Raw genomic sequence first — 20212 nt, 5'->3', positions numbered from 1 at the left:
AGTTTTTATAATAGTTGTTCATAAGAGTGAAATATTTTTTTTTTAACCAAATAATATGTGATTCTGATAAATCATATATAAAATAAAATAAAATAAAATTTTGATAAAAACATTAGGATAGTTACAATTAATTATTGAGGCATATTACTCTAATATTCTGATACTAAATCGGCTTCAAATGTGATCGAATTTAGAACGTTCGCTTGAAGCTTGTCAATCAAAAACCACATATCTTAATTTTTACTTTATAATGAATTGCAGATTTAAAAAATTCTAACGCAATTTTCATTTTTGCTGCATTTGAAAGATTTTTTAAATATTCTTTGTGCAACTCCTTAACATAGCAACCCTTTTCTTTTGACGACTTTTCAAAACTGCGAATTTAATGACGAAATGCAGGGCCATTCCAATTTTTGGGGCCCTTAGATTTAATTTTTTTTTCCTCGTATATTTTTTACTTATTCAATTATAAAAGTATTTATGTATTTTTTCATTTAAGAAAGCAAATTTAAAATAAAAATAAATAATAATAAATTAAATTTTACTTCATTTTGTTAAGTTAGAACTAAAAAAATTATCGTATTTTAAAAATATATATTTGGAATTGATTTTTTTTTTTAAAATCATTGTTTTTCTTAATTTTTTAAAATTTATTTTCAAAAAAATTTTTTTAAGGGGGCCCCAGGCCATGGCCTAGTCTGGCCTAATGGGTAATCCGGCCTTGACGAAATGAAAACCTTCTTCAGAACTAATATTCTGATAAACCTGAATTTTAGGACACTTATCACATTCATTATTTGAATTTATTTTATTAGAGACTATTCTAATACATTCGCATAATTTTTTTTTAATGTTTACATTATAATGCTTCTTTTCTGTGTACATAAAGGAAAAATTAAAAATAATCCAAAAATTAACTTTTTTTTGACAAATTTTCATTTAAAATAAATACATTCATAACTTAATTTTATACTTTCATTCTAATTTGGTTCTAAAAGCTTAAACATTACTTCGTACCAATATTTAGTGCCAGTACCAATACTTTGATTGTTCTGATAAATATTTATAAAAAAAAAGGTGCTAAAACACCACAGATGAAACTTTAAAAAAAAATTAAAATATCTTAGTCCGTGTGGTACGCTTAGAGGAGACCCTTAGTGTCTTGTGGCATACATTATTGCTGGGGATCACAATCCTTTTATACCTCGAAAAATTACCAGAAAAAGACCAAAAAAATTACAACAAATAAAATAGAATGTGTTCTATTTTATTTGCTGTAATTTTTTGAGTACTTCTCACACTATTGTATTGATAGATATATTTTGCTTTGGCTATATTGATGCAATATTAGAAAGCACTCTTTTTTGCGGATATAATCGTGTGAGCTGATGAAAAGATTATATCTTTTATTTTCCGGATTTTTAAAATTTTTTTTTTCCCTACGGTTTTTGTTATTTTTATTATTATTTCCCCCCCTTTTTCATTGTTCTGTAATTTTTCCCTTGTTTTCTCTAAATTTTGAACTTATTTTATGAGTTCTATTTACTTGCAGCTTATGCGCAATAAATAAAACTTATTGTTTTTCTTAATTTTCTTCGTGTTTTTTTGTTTTAATTTATTATGCTATATATATATATTTCAAAAATAATTTTTTTCTTCCGATTTGCAATATTTTCATAAGTCAAGATGAGTTAATTAGTCCACCTTTTTTCAATATAGAAAAGAATTCAAAATATTAATGCAAAAAATTAATAAAATTAAAAAATTATTAAATAAAATTAAGAATATTTCAAAACAGAAAAAGCGCAAAAATTGCAGCTGAAACCAGATTTGAAAATTACAATATAGAAAAGGAATCAAAATTATTAATGCAAAATAATTAATAAAATTAAAAATAAAACATCCAAATGGAAAAAAGACGCTTAGCAGCAGAGAAACCAAGAGGAATTTAACAAATGAGACAATGAAGAAAAATTAGTAAACTTTCCTACTAGTTTACTTTTCTACTGTATTTGTCTTGTTTTATTCTAATGAATGTTTATGCTTCTGTATTTTTAATAGTATGTTATTTTGTATTACACCAGTAAATTTTTCTATCTTACTTTCCTTCTATATTTGTCTTGTTTTTATTCTACTGTTTTATGCTTCTGTAATTTAAATCGTACTGTATAACAAATTCTACTACTTTTTCTTGTATTTTATGTATTCTTGGACATGGGCAAAATTTCTGGGGTACAGAGAGAGCGAATTTTTGACTTTTGTCTTGCTTTCTTGATAGAAAAAGTTTTTCATTTTATGAAAATTCAAAGCTGGCACCCCCCTGATGACGTCAGCTTTGATTGTCATATTTTTTTTCAATTTTTTTACTAATTTTTCTTCATTGTCCATCTTTTTTCAATCATTCTAAAGGTCAATTGAGGTTCGGTGATGTTCGTGAGTGTCAATTGAAACCAATATTGTTTCTTCCTGGAGGATTTTCTAAATTTAGTTTAGAGAATGGGCGGATTAAAACACTCCCATTCTCTAAACCAGGGGTCGCCAAACTTTTTTGGTCATCGACCCCTATATAATTTTTCGAAATCTCCATCGACCCCCNGAGTTCAGCTCCAAAAGAAAAAGCACCCACCAATTCTCTTACATCATCTTGATGTTTTCCAATTTTTTTGCAACCGTTTCGATAAAATTGATCAGAAAATCAGATAAAATTGATCAGAAAATTGAACTTGAGAGAACACATTTCTGCGGCCAATTGTTTTAACATTAACAGCGTCAGAGTTCACCTTTAAATGTTGACTCCGAAAAAGTATGTTCTGTTCCTTCACCATAGGCTGCAAGTTTTTTCTGAAGTCTATACAACGAATTTCCATTTTTTATTTTTAGGGCATTTATATAAACGATTTCTTTTTTCAATTTATTCAAAATATCATTCGCTTCTTCCGTACTAAAATTTTAAAGTATTTTATGTTTAAATAATTTTCTTTGATGTGCATCATATCTTGTCATAATTCAACAGTCTCAAAATATATTTTATTAAATTTTACCTGTTAATTTAAACTATTTTATTAAATTTAAACTTTTTTTACTTACTGCTAAATAGCTAATTGTATTGATAATTTTACACTTCTTCCAGTGTCCTGTAAGAAATAGGTTTCAACCAGACAATTCCCAACCTCAGTAACTAATCTTTTAATTTTGTTTAATTTTTAAAACTGTTCAATAAATTTAAACGTTTTGCTAAATAACAATAGCTATACTGTAAATAATAAACTAATAAATAAATTACTTGACAAATAAAACAACAGAAATTATTCACTTCAACTAATACGTGACACATAAACTATATATATTTTTTAACCGCAGTTGAAACTACCCAATTTTTGAGTTTACAATAAAATAAAAATAGCTATATTTTAAATAATAAACTAATAAATAAATTACTTGACAAATAAAACAGCAGAAATTGCTCACTTCAACAAATACTTGACACATTAAATATATATATTTTTTAACCGCAGTTGAAACTACCCAATTTTTTAGTTTACGACTACTAATGTTCAACTCCATAGCCTTGTAATTTTGAACCCAATTCAGAAGACAAGGGAACTCCTGGATCAAGTATTGGAAGAAATTTGCCTTCCTTGAGGACTTTTTGATAGAACTAACCAACATTTGCGTTACAAGGAGAGGAAAGGCCCGAAAACCCTTTCAGTTAGCCTGATGGCAAAGGGCCCCTAGCCCATGATCTGTTTACCGCTGAAGATAACTTATGTCAGCACGGTGGTCAGTGCGAGGCAGGTGCGGAATTTATTTCGACCAGTCATCGCTGGGATTTGAACTCAGGTCACGTCAATGGGAGGCGAGTACTCTACCCGAGCCACTACAACTCCACACATAAAATATTGAATATTTTTGTACCACCAAACTGTTATCCAAGATGGTGTAGTAAGCGTAATGTAGAGGCCTGAGTAATTATGTAATTAGCAAAGGCATCGAAACAACTGAAAATATTTTTTGCTTACATCATATTCTGACCTAATTTATATTGAGTAAATTTTTAAGTAGTTTGTAAAAGTAGCCAATAGACAGAAATAAATAAATATTAAAGAGAAGACTAATTTTCAGTGGAATCTAAGATTTTAAACTAAAATTCATTAATTAATAGGCCAAGAAAATATTTAGTTATATCAGGTTGATTTATGAATGGAAATTAATGCCTAAAAGTATCTGTATAAAAATCCACACAATAAATAAAATGGATGAATAATATTTATTATGATTTCAAGAAAAAAAAGACAAATAAATAAATAAATAATCACCCAGAAAATTGGGTCGCTGTTTATCAATGGTTATGAAATAAAATAAATAATACATTTTTTCAACCTATCACCATCAACCATAATTTTTTTTTATATGTATACTTCTTTAGATAAACTCTTCATGTCTTAAAGCTAATCCAAGGGATTATGATTCTTCAGCAATAATAACTTACGTTTTAAACATCTAAAACAAAATGAAAGAAACGTTTCATGAAATAGAAAATTACAATGCTGCACAATTCATTAATTAAAAAATTTTTCGATAATAGTTTTAAAACTTTTATATCAGAAAATTGCTGAAATCTATCACACAAAACCTTCAACATTAAATCAAAAAGTTTAAACATCTAATTAAGTAATTCAATTTTTCAAACTAATTATATTATACATTTTTACATTGGCAACTTAACATCTTGTTCTTAAAGATTCATGAAAAAAAAAAGTTAAAGAAATTTGATTTTACTTCATTGCTCTTGCATTGTAAAATATATTAAATAAGAGGAGAAAATATTCTTATTTTATTATAATTTTATAATTTGTTGATAAGGTTAGAACAATATTTTAACTTATGATTTTACTTAAAAAAAATCCATGTTTGAAAATATATTTATAACTTAGTGATTTTAAGAAGAATACAAAACTAATTTACATTCTTATTCATTTTTGAAAGAAAAAAAAGCTTAAAATACAACAAAGTTATCTAACATAACTAATTCTGTTAAAATACAGCCAGCCCCCCATTCAATGTATAAACCACTGTTTTCAGTCTACTGTATTCAAACAAAGGGTTGTTCGATTATAAGGAGAATACATAAGTCAATCTTAAATGCTACGTTTTTATGAAATTTTACTTTGGCATGCATACATTGAAAAATTTTTTGAGGGAATAAAGTCATTTTAATGATCAATTAACCGTTATAAAAGAGCTTTGAGAGTTAATATCAAAAAATATAAATGATATTTAAATTTATACAAAAATAAATCAATTGTCATGAAAACATAATATGCATAATGTAATGCTATTTATTTCCTTCCGAAGAAATACAGCTTTGACATACATTTAACTGAATAATTCTCTACTCCTTACTTTTTTTCATTCTTAGTGAAGTGAGTAAAAACAGGTAACACTCTTCCCTTGTTCACTATATAACTCAGGGGTGATTTTGACATGAAAGTGAAGTGAAAAACCCTGAAAATGTTGGGTGCAAAAAATAGATATTTTTTTATATAATATTTATAATTAAATTACTTATCAATGAAGAATATCACACCTTTATAGTAGCTAATTTAAGAAAAATCTTAGTTCTTACAAGAATCGCGATATTGAATTTTAAAATTGTGTGAATATGAATCGCGACAGTGGGTTTTTAAATCATGTGAATACGAATCACAATGTGTAACTTTTAAATTAGGTAAATACGAAAATCGATTTTGGTATTCAAAAAGCCTGAATAGGAATCCCAAAATGAGTGGATTCCGGCACAGTTTCAAATATTCAAAATGGCGAAAATAGGCCATACCAAAAGAACCAATCGGGGGAAGAATCGTGCAAGTGTCTTGTTAGCGGGAATAAGCGAAAGTTTTAAAATTTGATATTTGATTGAGGATTTCCGAGAAAATTTCGTCCGATTATAAGTTCTTGATTAGCGAAAGTCCGAGAACCAATGGTCTTAAGAAACGCGGAATTCCGCGATATTCCCAGAAAAATCATATACCTACTCCTAATTTTTAAATAATACGGAAAACCCGGAATTTTGGGATACCCCCGAGAATATAATCACTCCTGAAATTGTTAATTCTTAAACATCCCCCTAATAACAGCTGTTTGGAGCTAAAATTGAACAGGAAGTCCTCATGGAAGTGTATTGTATTATCTTCTTTATTGAAAAACGGAAAGTACATTCTACCTAGTAAAGCAATTCAAAAAAAAATTTTTTTTTCTCTTTTTAGTTCCATTAAGCGAGGACTGGCAACTATAAATAATTGTTTAAATGAAAAAATATCGATTTCATGTAAAATAATTTGATTCCACTAAATTTTATTCATGTAAGTAGGTTATTCAATTATCAGATATGCAATGAAGTGGGGATGATTATCTGTAATTAATTTTAATACAAAATGATTACAAATTGAGTGAACTTATACATTAATTTTTTCATAGGAAAAATAACCTAGACTTTATCTTTTAACTAAATGTGTTTGTATATGAAGTGCAGTAAACTGTAGATAATCTAAGCTATTTAGATCAAAGTTCTGGATAATTTGAATTTTTTGCTCAGTCCCAAGAATTCTGCTCAAAATTAATGCTAAAAAATCATGTTCGCATTTTCAGAATCGCTATTAATGCGAAAAGTTAATATTCAGATTCCTAGAATAATAAACATAAAATATTATCAAATACAGGGCTGATTGTGCTCCAGAAAAAATATGGATTTCCGGATTTTTCGCTAACAGTGATCCGGAGATCAAAGGTCCAAATGTTTCAAAAAATCATTGAATACAGAAGTTTCCGGAAATCAAATTTTCAAAGGTGAAACTTAAAAACATAGTTTACTTTATTTGTTTGTAAGGGAGAGCCAGATACTTTATAAGCTTATATTCAGGATTAATATTCATTTTTTATCAGTAAATAGTTATTATAATCATAAACTCAAGAAATAAAGATATATTTATAAATTTTAATTACTTCTCCAGGTCATCATAGGTATGTGTAAATGGTATAGGTATGTGTAAAATTTTAAATATATTTTAATTAAGATTAGAAATATTGAGAAAAAGGAAAAAAAAACTTGTTTAAATTTTTTTCTAATTTTTCAATTTAAACTGTTTTGTTTTTTGTTTTTAACTCAAGAAATTTTCCGGAATTTTGACTTGGACTCACAATTACCCCTGCAAATATAAATCCTTAAGTGTTTTTGTTTATTTAATATGTTGTGGCAGTTAGAGTGGCGACTTTGCGTCAATTAAAAAGTATGTAAAAAAAAATAAAAAAACATAAGAAAGCCTATTTTACAATAATTAAAAATGATTTATCACAATGATAACTTTTTCACAGCTAATATGGTTTATAAGAAATACAGCTGTGATGGAGTCTTCTAAATTCTTTTTTTTTCTGCTAGGGAGGTTTTTTATGTAAAAACTATGGCAATACAGTTTTTCTGTTGTTCGAAATTTACCAAAAATTATAAAAGATAAAAAATAAAGATGAAATATAGTATTTTTTATGCAAATTCATTTTTCAATATGCATAGTGACGAAGTATTCATAGTAAGCAATTGAAGATTTTTTTCTTACTCTAATTTCAGCTTTGGACACTGTCAGTTATGTGCTGAATTAAAAAATTGTAGACCGCTGCATTTATTATGTCTGAATATTTCCAAAATACATAGTGGGAACCGTTTTCAAAGGACATGACCTTCAGTCTAGAGGTTTCTTGACCTAAAAATATATTTTTCTTATAAAGTATAACTTAAAGTTATATCTATAATAAAAACCACTTATTTTTTAAGAGATTATTTCAAACAAATTGAGCAAAACAATGAAAAGCTTGAAATTTTTGTAGCACTATGTTTGTTTCTTAACACAAAGATTAAATAAGTAATAGGTTTATTTAAGGTTTAAAAAAATATTGAGACTTTTGTAATTGTGATTTTGTAAACAGGTGCATACAATTCATATCTAGGATAGAATAATGGTAAATTGGCAGTTATTAATTAGACTCCCACAAGAGGCTGATATTTCAGTAGACACAAGTTATATTCCATCAGATCACAAAAGTTTCAATTCTTTATCAAAGAACAAAAATAAATAAGATGACAGATTAAAAGATTTAATAACTTTTAAAACAATTTAGAAAGCATGAGATGAAATTTTAATGAACTAAAGTCAATTGAGAACTTAGACAAACCTTTTTTTTCAATAACTCCATGCTTATTTATGTAACAAATATCAGAGAATTGAGCACCAAGGAGCGTTGCTAACTCAGAAGCATTTTGTCCTCCAATCAGTTTATCATCTTCACTAAAAGCATAAAAAATAGGAAATCCTGACGATGCAAGCTTGTGGAACTTTTCTTTTGACTAACAAAATTCAGATCTTTTAAAATTAAAAAGGAAAAATGATAAAGATAGAAATATCAAACATATTATAAAACCACATAAAAATGAAATGTTGAATGTAACAATATATTTTATTCTCATTTAAACTAAAAAAACCAAATTTTTATGAAGAAGTTTGTGGACTAAACTGTTTAACATTAGATGATTAAAATCATAATGTTTTAATAATTTTCACATATTCACAATAAAAATGAAAATTGAATATATTTCATATATTCAATTTTCACTTTAATAATATCACATAAAAAATTTATAAAAAATGTTCATGCAGCAATTTTTCTATACTTAATTAGAATTTTAGAACACTTTTTGTTAAAGTCATTTTAAATTACGAAATTTTTTTTACTGTTTTAACAGAATAAAAAAATAATGTATATCACAGCAATAATAGTAATAATAAAACAGCACATTTCAACAGTTTTGAAGTATACCTTTTTTAATATGGTATAATTTAATATAATTTATGATGCAATTTGGATATATTACGGTATAATTTATAATATTCTCTTTTATATTTAGTAACAAACACTAATTAAAATTTTTTTAATTTAATCATTTTAAAACAAAACCTCATATGTTAACAAATAAAAATAAAATTCTATACTCAATTATTTCAAATCTTCATTTTATTTTAATTTTTCACTTATTAAAACTGCTCCTAGAATTCAAATTTTCTTTCAACATGCTTTAATTTCTTTTCATTCAATTTAGAAGATTATAAACAAAATTTGCACACGACAGTTTTTGATTACATTGATTTTAAGGAATTCTTAATACGAAAATTAATTCTAATGTTAGGTACTTTTCAAAAAAAAAAAAAAAAGACAACTTAAACTTTATCAATGATAGATACTGATTGAGATTAAGATTAGTTTTGTTTAACACAGCAATTTGTCTTGCCACAATGAATAAAGTTTAAAAATTATAATAAAATATTTAGGCATGTAATTTATAATATTTATACAAATATTTATATTTAAATAAATATTTATATTTAAATAAATATTTATATAAATAATTATTATGCATAATGAAACCATGAAACTTTTTTTTTTAAAAAAAGGAAGAAAAAAAAACTGTGAATTTGTGTTGAATTCTTCCTTCCAATAAATCCAAATTTAAAATTCCAAAATATTTTTAAAAGATAAAAATAATAAAATTAAAAAATTTTCAAATATATTAGTTACTTGAAACTAGAGTTTCAAGAGATTACTAGAATTCACCGTTTTCCCCTTGTTTAAGTTAAATGCACAGCTGTAGTTAGAGTGTGACATATGAGGCCCTTGGCCAGGGCTCCATGCCAATTATATTTATTTTTAGCATTTAAAAATCAAAAACTTTTGTTTTTTACTACAAACCTTGCACAATAAAAGCAGGCACAGACATCAAACACAATTTCAGAATTCAAAAATAAAATATATTTAAATATTTTTAGAGGATTATTTAAGCAAGTCCCAGAAACATAAAATTTCTCAATTCAACTTTTACTTATCTGGAACTTCATAAATACTTAATAAAATTTAAAAACAATAATATAAATAATAGTAGCTATAAACAAAAAATATACACAAAAGAAAAAAATAAGTTGACAATTCTTAGGAATGAAATGTGAAGAATAATTACATTTTATCTATTTCAATCGTTTAGGTAAAATTATAAGCAAGCTGCTCCACAGAAAGAGAATATTCAAAGGCCCTGAATAAAATGGTTAAAACAGAGCCATGCTAAGTTCAGTGATGCTTCTGAGAATATTAAACTAAAACTTATATCCTTTATTAATTTTTCAAATGAAAAGTTTCAATAAAAAACATAAGTGAATAATGTCTAATGTAATAATTTTGCTATAATGCATTAACAGATAAATAAGTAAGATCAACATTACAAAAAAACATACAAAGATTTTTTAAAACAGTCATCATTCATACATTTCTCTTTTCCACTAAAAGAAACGTTTTATTCATACCTCTGGAATATTTGTACGTGCCATAACAGTTGCTGATAACAAAGGATCTAAGAACTTATCCACTCTCACAGGAATTTTTGCCAATTTTAAAATAATAGGACAAATTGTTTCCATGATCTTTAAAAAAACTGGACTTTCACTTGCTTTTACCATCTGTTTCAAACCTTGATAATAATTAATTGCCCTGGAAAGCATTTTTCATTAGGAAAAATAGCCAATTAATGAGTTGAATTAAATAACAAATATTTCAAAATGAAAATACTCATAATCTATAAATTACATTGTTTATTCATAGACAATAAAGGATGTAATATTTTATGACAATTTTTTAAAGATACCACAAGTTAGTACAGTGAAACCTCAAGGAAAGACTACTTCTGTATCGTGATCTATATACACTTTTGGGGAGCACGGATGTTTTTCCATAGACTTTGTGTTGAAGAAAATCTTTGGGAAAGACCACAAAACCTCCCCCACCAACCGGGCAAACTTGTGCACCAAATGTGGAAAAGATCAAATAAAAAAAAAACACAAAAAATTATAAAAACAAAAATATTAACAAAAGAATTAAGTAGATTTAAATGTATTCAAAACAATGTGATTGGCTCTTACATAGAGAGCTTTTTTAAAGAACTGAGAGAGATTGATAACCTCATTTTGCAGACAGAATGCACTAAGGGCGATGCCATCAATGATTAAGTTTTAAAGTTGAAAGCTAAATTAGAAGAAAAAAAAGTAAAAGCAAACTTCTTTTCATTTTTTAAAGCTAATTTTTCAGGTACAAAATTACAAAAAACTCATTGATTATTTATTTAAAATAGTTCTATCATTCCTAATTGGTAAATTTGCTTTTACTCATAATTAGGGGTCATTTTTTTTTACATTAAATTTTGTCCATTGACCTGGTTTTCATGACGCCAACACAAGTTGCTTTTATGCACCAAGAAAATTAAAATCACTTGCAAAAAATCCTGAACCTTCGAGAACATTTTGAAGTCAAAGGAGGCAACCCCTAAGAATGACCAACTTCCATTTATGACCATTTTACTGTGGAACAGAGAGTGGTCACTCCCGAGAGGTTTCACTCTAATGAATAAAATAATGAAATTTGTAAAAGTAACATAAAATGTGAGTTCCATTTTACTATTTTAAAGATAATTGAATTAAAATAATTAGTTTCAACTTCAAAAAATCAAATTTAATGTTATTATAATTTTACATAAAACAACAGAATAGAGTAAAAATAAAATAAAAATTGCAAATAATATTTTTAAAAAGTTTTACAAGCTCAAATTATAAAATTTCTTTTTAGTTAAAATCACATTGTGTTCTAGTCTTTAGTAAATTGACAGATGATTATTGAATGTTTGAAATTTATGAAATGTTAACATTTTAAATAAAGGAATTCATACTTTATGGCTAGGGAAATTTCAAACTAAAGTGAATAATTTACAGTTTTTAAAAAATTTTATTAAAAAAAAATTCAGAATAGAGAAAAATAATATAAAGGATAGGTGGTTATATAAAAATAACTTGATACCAGAAAATATTTCTTTAAATCATTTTCACCCAAGTTCTTTTAACTCACAAGATTTATTATTTTTTTTATGAAGAGGTAAAGAGAAAAAGTTTCCAAAGAGTTCACTACTTGATAACAGGGTTCGTTGATTTAAATCAGCTTGATTTAAATCACGATTTAAATCAAATGGTTTTTTTAAAAAAATCATTGATTTAAATCAACTGATTTTTTTTTAATATATATATATATTGATTTTAAAAGTTTAAAAACAGTGTTTTAAATTATTGATACTTTTATTATTTTCTTTTCTTAGTTTTAAAAATTATTTTGAATAAATTGCTGCGTTAATTAATTTTAGTTAACGAAATTACTTTCTTTTTTGGTGTGTGTTAAATTCCAACACATTTGAAATTACATTTTTAAAAATCTTTTGATTCTTGAGATTGAAAGTACAGATTAAAGTACACATTTAATACTGTCTTAATATAGACTTGCATAGCTGTAAAAAGTAATTGATAGACATGAATTTTGAAGAAGAAAAAATGCAAATAATCTTAATTATAATTCTACCTTTTGATTGAAACAGCATGGAATTAAAATCTACATTATATTTTATTGGTGGAAAATGTATATTTCTAAAGCTTGAGGTTATATTAAAAAGAATTATACCCTAATATGCCAAAAATAGAAAGAAAGAAAAAGGCTAATGAATTCAGATATTTTTTCCTGATATAGCGTCATTCTTCCCTTTCAAATTCTATTTGAGGCAGTAGAGTTATTAACTGGTTTTTTTCTCATAATATGTTTGCAGTATCTTTGACATTATCAGATTTTCTATAAAGAAATTTTGTGAAAAAAAATTCCAATGAGTGAATAGATTTTTTTTTAAAATTTTTTTAGCTGATCTATTTTGATATAGAATTAAAAACGAATATTTTAATATAAAAATATATAGATTAAATATTTATTTATTTTTTGATGAGTGACTACATTTATAAACACAATCTGTTACATTTATTTTGTCATATTAAAAATCAAGAGGAAAAAAAAACGCAATTTTAAATTAAAATTATGGTTTGCTAATTGAAACTTAAATTTAATTGTTGTCTGTCCAAGCCAAATTTGCTACTGCTTAGGGTACCTTCACAAATTCAACTTTAGGAAAAACTATAGTACTTTTTTTAAAAATTTCATTTTTGTGTTTCGTAAGAAACAGAAACGAATAAGTCCATATTTTTGTGTTGATTTTTTAATATTATTTTTAATTTTCACAAATTATGTCTAAATTTTCACAAACCTCTCAGAAAAACCTAGACAGACTCCTTTCATTAAATTCTCTATTTCATCTAGTCTTCAAATTTCAATTATGCATTTGTTTCAAAATGGTTGGTATGCATTCAAAGCTCTGTATTATAATGAAAAATTATATTAGTAAGTTAGAGCTTCTAAAATATTGTTATAATATTGCTTTCGTATAAATTTAATTTTGTTTAAACATTTATAAAGTATTTTTAATCATAAATTAAAGTTCTTACAATGTGTTTGGATAAAATTCAAAAAAATCTGATTTAAATCAAAGAAATCACTAACCCTGCTTGATAAGTTCTCAACAATTTTGCCTTAATTCCTCATATTTATGGTTAAAGTCATTAAGGCAATATTCATTCAAACATTTTTAAAAAAAATTCTATATGGCACATATTTCAATGACAAAATTCCTCAGTATTGTATTAATTATATTCATTCAAAAAAACTATAGATTTTAAAACTACTTACGGCATCTTCAATGAAAAAGTAGATGGATTTAACATGGCTAATGATTTTATAGCAGGATTTTGGTGAAGACACAACAATAAACCTGGATATACAGCACTGCTATGACAGACTAAAAGGTCTACTCTACAAAATATTAAGAACAAAAGAATCATAATATGAATTTAAAAAAAGTCATTAAAGCAAAACTAAAGGCCTGGACTTAACTGGCCTAGTCTGTACCCAGAAGTATGAAATGATAAAACATTTCATACATTGTTTAGGCAATCTATTGAAAACAAATTACAAACCATATTCAGCAAAGCATTTAGTATGCAAGCATTTAATGCCTAGATATACTATAGAACGGTGTTCAATCAGGCGTTGTTAACATAGTAAGCCTCCTTAATGGCAATCTCACTATTTTTTCAAATAATTGTATTTTTGAAAAATTTAAATGTTTTAAATTATACCTTAAATGCTTTAAATTATAATGTATATTAAATAATTATATATATATATATACAGTCAAACCCCGCTGTAGTGAACCTTCAGACTGAAAAATATTATGTAGTAGCAAAAAATGCATTATTTTTCATTACTCTTCGTCTTGTGTGCAAAGGAAGTTAGTAATTTTTAGCTGATGAGCAATCCTCAACATCAGATATGGAAACACTTCCTGACTCTCAGCTAATTTTTCCTGAATTTCTGTTATTCCGCTTTTAAAACCTGTCTAACCTGCCATTCGAGCACATAAAAGTAGTCTCATACTTAACAAATTTATCGACATTTGTCCAGATACTGGAAGATTGTGGCTTCTTCGAATGGTGAACCACTTCAGTAATACTTCTTCAACATCCTCGTGATCTGCTTTTCTCAATTTTTTTCTGCCATCTAAATTTTTTTCATGAGCAGAAATTATAAATTGCCTATTTTTTCATTTGTTACAAACTGCAGATATGGATAGTTTATATTCCCTGCAAATATCACTTTGATTGCATCCATTTTCAATTTCTCTGATTATGCCCATTTTATCATCAATGGAGAACGTTTTACGTTTACTGGTCGTCATAGTTAAATTTGAGATACTTGTTTGCAGACTATTTTTAACTGAACTGAGAGCAAAAAGAAGTTGAAGTGAGGGCCTTATCAACACATATTAGTGTCCAACCCTTTGACCAATAATGAATAATTAATTACTCATTCCCTCTGACAGAAAATGCATATTGATCCCACTGACACCTTACAGGATCATCTGCCTGGGTTGGAAACATCTGCTTGGTTTGTTTAGGGATTGGAAAGTGAGATGAAAGAAGCAAACAAGAAAAAATGCTTATCGCTACATTCCCCTCTATAGATGGTTTTAAACATTGGTATATATGTTTATTTTGAAGTAGAAATTTCAAAATTATTACAAAAAAAATGAAGAAAAAATCAGTTGAAGACAGAAAAAAGTTCATTATATCCAACTTCCTCACTTTTTTGGTTCACTATATCCACAAAAAATAACATTATAGCAAGGCACAGGACCGAACATTTCGTTCACTATATCCGGGAGTTCACTATAAACCGTGTTCACTATAGCGAAGTTTGACTGTATATATTTTGCCTAGAGAGTATTTGTTGTAATATACGTACTTTACAATTCATACTTTACATAAGCATTAAACATGACAATTATTATTTCATATAATCTTCATAAATTGACTTAAAATTATATTTTTAAATTAAAAACTATCTATAGCAGCAAGCAAACATGGAAAAAAATATATGAATATAAGAAGAGATATGAACTTCTCACTTAGGAACAGATATGGCTGAAAGAAAATCTCTCACATATTGAGCTTTTTCCTCATCAGTATGTTTAAAAATACCAGGACGGAAACTTGAAAAATCTAGAAGAAAAAAAAAATTAATTTCAGATATAGAAAAACAATTCTGTAATTGTAAAATCTATAAAATGGGGATATTTCAGTATAGTGATTTGTAACACTAACTACAATCGCCAAGATGCCAAACGGATTTTAAACTTGCAAATATTTTAAAAAAAAAAAAAAAAAAAACATGGACGTTTGTCTGAGAGTGGGTATACGAGTTAAACTTCAAATTGGTTCCCTTTTGTTTTTGATTTATTCTGTTTCTCACAGGTCCATGCCCAAGGGCGCCAGCAGCGGAGTGCAAGGGGGTGCACTTGCACCCCCCTGGCTTTATTTAAACAATTAAAGAGTATAAAAAATTTTTATTAAAAATATTTTTATTCAAAAGCAAATAGTTAAGCAATTATTGATTCATAACAATTAAAAATTGTTTAATCAAACAAGAATTGTAATCGTCTTGTTAGCTGTCCAAATCTTTTTATAACATTTTCAATGAATTCTGAGTCATCTTTGATTCTTTTCTTATGCACACTGAGCAAGCGCAAACTACTTAATCTGTCGTGAGACATTGTAGTACCGATTCCATGTTTTCATGCGTCGCATTGTACTAAAAGTACGTTCAATAGTACACGTAGTAGCTTGAAGAGTTAGGCCAATTTTGATTGCCTCCGCTACAGCTGGATAAAACGGTGTGGCCTCAATATCTAAATCGATGTATTTGAGGGATTCATAAGAATTTTCTCTATTCCTCCACATTTCGGATCACGTAAATTCGTAATTTTTTTAAAATATCTTGTTAACAGTGAAGAAATGTACAGGTATAGGACAAAATAATAGGAACATCTGTGAAAGAATGGAGTCGTTCTCGACCGTCCAATGCGACACGTGCCCGCCGCAAGAATGTGACACCTAGTGGTGATGAAAGACAAGGTATCTGTCTAGCATTTGGCAGTGTGAGATTTGCAAGAGAAAAATCTATTTCTAGCAAAACGAGATTATGTCCGACCTCTCTGACCTTAAAAGAGGCATGATAATCGGAGCTCGCCTGGCTGGAGCGTCCGTGTTCAGAACAGCGAACCTTGTAGGTGTTTCAAGGACCACTGAATCAAGGACTCTGTCGGCATACACAAAGTTGGGTAAGGTGTCTTCGGCGAGGCACAACAGCGGCAGGAAGTCGAAGTTGTCAGACCGTGATACACGGGTGTTGAAGAGGATAGTCGCTCGAAAAAGCAAGACTACACTGCCGGTGATAACATTCGAGATGAATACCCACCTTCAGAACCCTGTATCCATGAAAATTATTCAACGGGAGTTGCATGCTGCTAACATTCATGGCAGAGTAGCTATTCCAAAACCGTTAGTTTCGGCGCGGAATGCTTTGAAGAGCTACAGTGGTGCAAAGACCACCTAAAATGGACACAACTGCAATGGGAACAAGTCATCTGATCTGATGAATCCTCTTTTGCACTATTCCAAACCACTTGACGTGTGTTCGTGCGACGAACGCCGGCAGAAGCATTTCATGTTGACTGCCTGGTTCCAACCGTGAAACCTGGAGGTGGTTCAGTGATGGTGTGGGGCGCTATATCTGCCCGTGTATTGGGGCCTCTCGTTGTCTTAAAAAGTGGTCAAAGGGGACCATTACCGAAGCATTCTTGCAGATCATCTTCACTCTATGCTTCATACTCTCTTTCCGGGAGAACGTCCTGTGTTCCAAGATGACAACGCCCCTGTTCACACGTCTCACTATGTTCAAACATGGTTAAATGAGCGTAATTATGAAGTGGACCATCTAACGTGGCGTCCTCAGTCCCCTAATCTCAATATCATTGAGCCTTTGTGGGGTTTTTTGGAGAAAAAAGTCCGTGCTCTGTTTCCTCCTCCACGCACACTCTCTGAACTCGAGACAGCCCTGCAAGAGGAATGGCTGCAAATTCCAATGAACTTTGTTCAAGACCTTTATTTGTCAATCTCACGTCGAATGCAAGCTGTCATTCAGGCCAAAGTGGCCCAACTCCTTATTAATAAAATATTTTCATTTTTTCACAGGTGTTCCTATTATTTTGTTCTATACCTGAATCTTGAAAAAAATTAATAGATGAAAGTATATGTAATAACAAAAAAAAAAACAAAACGTAATAACAGAATATTTTTTTTAAAAAAATGGGGGGGGGGTTAGTTTGTTAGACGGTTGCACCCCCTTTTATATTATTCTGCCGGCGCCCTTGTCCATGCCCAGAAGAAATTTCCAAGACTTGGAGATTATTCTGGAGCAGATCATGATACCGAAATCTTTCAGATAGAGTTGTTTAATCAAAATAAATCAGTAGTAGTTTTTGGATAGTTCCCCGGTGTTCTCTTCTGTTAAATAATGGTAATCTCTATAGTGCTAACCAAATCCCAAATTTGAATTAATTTGCAACGGAGTAAAAAAAAAAACAGTATAATTCAACACGCTAAAGAAAACTAACTAACATAGTCAAAGATTATACAGTAAATATGATAACATTTGCCGTAATTGCGCAGCCTTTTGGCGATAATATCGGGTTTAGCGAAAATGGTCGATGGGATAATCCCGAAGTACCTAATAAAATTAAGCATCTATAAAAATGATCCCAACTGATATAATCATGTGTAAAAACAAATTTACCAGTTACGAATAATGAAGCTATTTTAAATAAATAAACAAATATGTTTTCTGTTTAAGTTTGCCTTTCATTTTATATTATAAAAATTAGTTAGCTTTAAAAGATGAGAAGTTTGTTTGATATTTCTAAACTGTTTTTCGTAATTTAACTTTCAACTCTGAAAGTTGAAAGTAAATCATAGATAGCATCGTCTTTAGCACACTCTGACTGCAACATGAGGTTGCATCGTCAAAAAGAGCTCACTAAATAAGAGCCTCACACAAATATTTTGAATACATTTTAATCTAATTATTTTCATTTGTTTACTTAAATTTTTGGTTTTGATATTTTTTTGTGTTTCCTTATTTAACCACTTCTGCATTTGATGCAGATGTTTGCTCGGCTGTTGGGAGCGGTTTCAATGGTCTCTCCAAAAGATTTTTGGGGATATTAACTTTATTGCGATCTGTCACATCAGCTACAATCAGATGCCAAATAGATTTTAAACTTGCAAATTTAAAAAAAAAAAAAACATGTAGATGTTAGTCCGGTAGTGGCTACGAGTTATACCTTTAAAGTTGGTCCATTTCTGTGACGAATTTTTTAGTTTCTTGCGGGCCGCTGCCCGGAAGTTTGTAAGACTGCGAATAATCTGCCATAGATCACGATACAGAAATCTTCCCAAGCTTTCTTCAAAACAAAGTCTATGGAAAATATTCCATGCCTCTCAAAAGTGGTCTTAGATAGAGGTGGTCGCTACATAGAAGTGGGGTTTCCCTTCACTATACACACAAATAAATGCATATTGTAAAAGTGAAAAATACTTGGTTATGAAACAGTACCTGGAAATGTGGGTGAAACAAATCTAACACCTTTATTATGCAGAAACTCTGCTAAATTACTAAACTCATTGCATGACCCAGGAGCACCATGTAAGCCAACAACTACAGGGACAGAAGATAGGTTGCTGATAGGAAGATCTAAACCTTGCAATGTATCTAAATATTTAACTTGAAATGTCAAGTCCGAATTTGGTAACTTTCCGAATCTTCCGGTTTCTCTCCATTTCTCGTATAAAGAGCCACATGACTTGATGGTTGTTTCGTGTATCGTTAAAAAAGAAGCCTGAACTGACATTGGACGGGAAAATAGTAGCGTAGTTCGGCTTAATTTCATGCCTTGTTTGAAAAGGCTCCGTGCATATTCTAATTTTTGAGTGGAAAAAATAAACTTCATTTTATTATTATATGACTTTCAAACAAGAAATGCGTAGGAAAATTAAGAAAGCGTAATTTCTGAAACACAAGCAAATTCTGATTATTCTTTTTCATCAGCTTAAAGTGACAAAAAAAAATATGATTTGTTTACATAATAAGCTTTTGGCCACCTATTTCTGTTCCACAAATCTGGTTGCCTCTCAAAAGCTATTAGTGAAGCAGAAATAGGCTGTGGTTGTCGTTGTTTGTCATTTGCGTCGCATTAGAGCTGCACAATGGGCTATTGGCGACGGTTTGGGAAACATCCCTGAGGATGATCTAAGACATACCATCACAATTTCGATCCTCTGCAGAGCGGATGCACCCCCGCTTCGGTAGTCCAACGACCTGCACAGTTAACGAGGAATAATACCGCACACCCTCGGTCCCTACGCTGACTGATCCAAGTGGTCACCCACCCGCATACTGACCGCAGCCAGTGATGCTGGACTTCGGTGATCCGCTGGGAATTGTGTCCTAACGATCATTCCACTGCGGGACAAGAAATAGGTTAAACGCTTTTGCACGCTTGCTAAACGCTCGAGCATCACTGGCTGTCAGTGCCGGATTACCCATTAGGCCAGACTAGGCCTAATTGGTAATCCGGCACTGGGGACCCCAATGATTAAGAGCCCCCTTAAAATGGATTTTTTGAAAATAAATTTTAAAAAATTAAGAAAAACAACAAAAGAAAAATCAATTTCAAATATATATGTTACGATTACTTTTTAGTTCTAATTTAACAAAATAAAGTAAAATTTAACTTATTTTTATTTTAAATATG

At 29.0% G+C, this 20212-nt stretch overlaps 1 protein-coding gene across 3 annotated transcripts; it reads right to left on the bottom strand.

Annotated features, from left to right (window-relative positions):
• Window positions 1-4248: 4248 nt before the first annotated feature.
• LOC107438608 (uncharacterized) lies at window positions 4249-19574 on the bottom strand. 3 transcript variants are annotated; one of them, XM_016050925.3, is made up of 7 exons: window positions 19015-19574; window positions 15470-15563; window positions 13693-13815; window positions 10398-10581; window positions 8224-8395; window positions 7611-7754; window positions 4249-4500 (listed from the first exon to the last, which is right to left on the bottom strand). In XM_016050925.3, the coding sequence occupies exons 1-6, from the start codon at window positions 19406-19408 to the stop codon at window positions 7618-7620; spliced, it is 1104 nt and encodes a 367-aa protein (XP_015906411.2). In that variant the 5' UTR covers window positions 19409-19574; the 3' UTR covers window positions 4249-4500; window positions 7611-7617. The 3 variants fall into 3 exon arrangements, with proteins under 3 accessions (XP_015906411.2, XP_042896461.1, XP_071034761.1); XM_071178660.1 differs by lacking the exon at window positions 4249-4500 and adding an exon at window positions 5309-5505 and having other exon boundaries at window positions 19015-19561; XM_043040527.2 differs by lacking the exon at window positions 7611-7754 and having other exon boundaries at window positions 4302-4500; window positions 19015-19561.
• Window positions 19575-20212: the final 638 nt, after the last annotated feature.

Source organism: Parasteatoda tepidariorum, chromosome 3 (assembly GCF_043381705.1).
Source record: "Parasteatoda tepidariorum isolate YZ-2023 chromosome 3, CAS_Ptep_4.0, whole genome shotgun sequence".
Lineage (NCBI taxonomy): Eukaryota > Metazoa > Arthropoda > Arachnida > Araneae > Theridiidae > Parasteatoda > Parasteatoda tepidariorum.
The sequence above is the reverse complement of the archived record's forward strand: the minus strand, read 5'-3'. Positions and strand labels throughout refer to the sequence as shown.

Coding starts and splice junctions, on each gene's coding strand:
- LOC107438608 (XM_016050925.3), bottom strand. CDS start 19,408: ATGAAGTTTATTTTTTCCACTCAAAAATTAGAATATGCACGGAGCCTT. Junction 15,564..19,014: donor TGTTTCACCCACATTTCCAG/GTACTGTTTCAT, acceptor TTTTTCTTCTAG/ATTTTTCAAGTTTCCGTCCT. Junction 10,582..13,692: donor ACTTTTTCATTGAAGATGCC/GTAAGTAGTTTT, acceptor AATGCTTTCCAG/GGCAATTAATTATTATCAAG.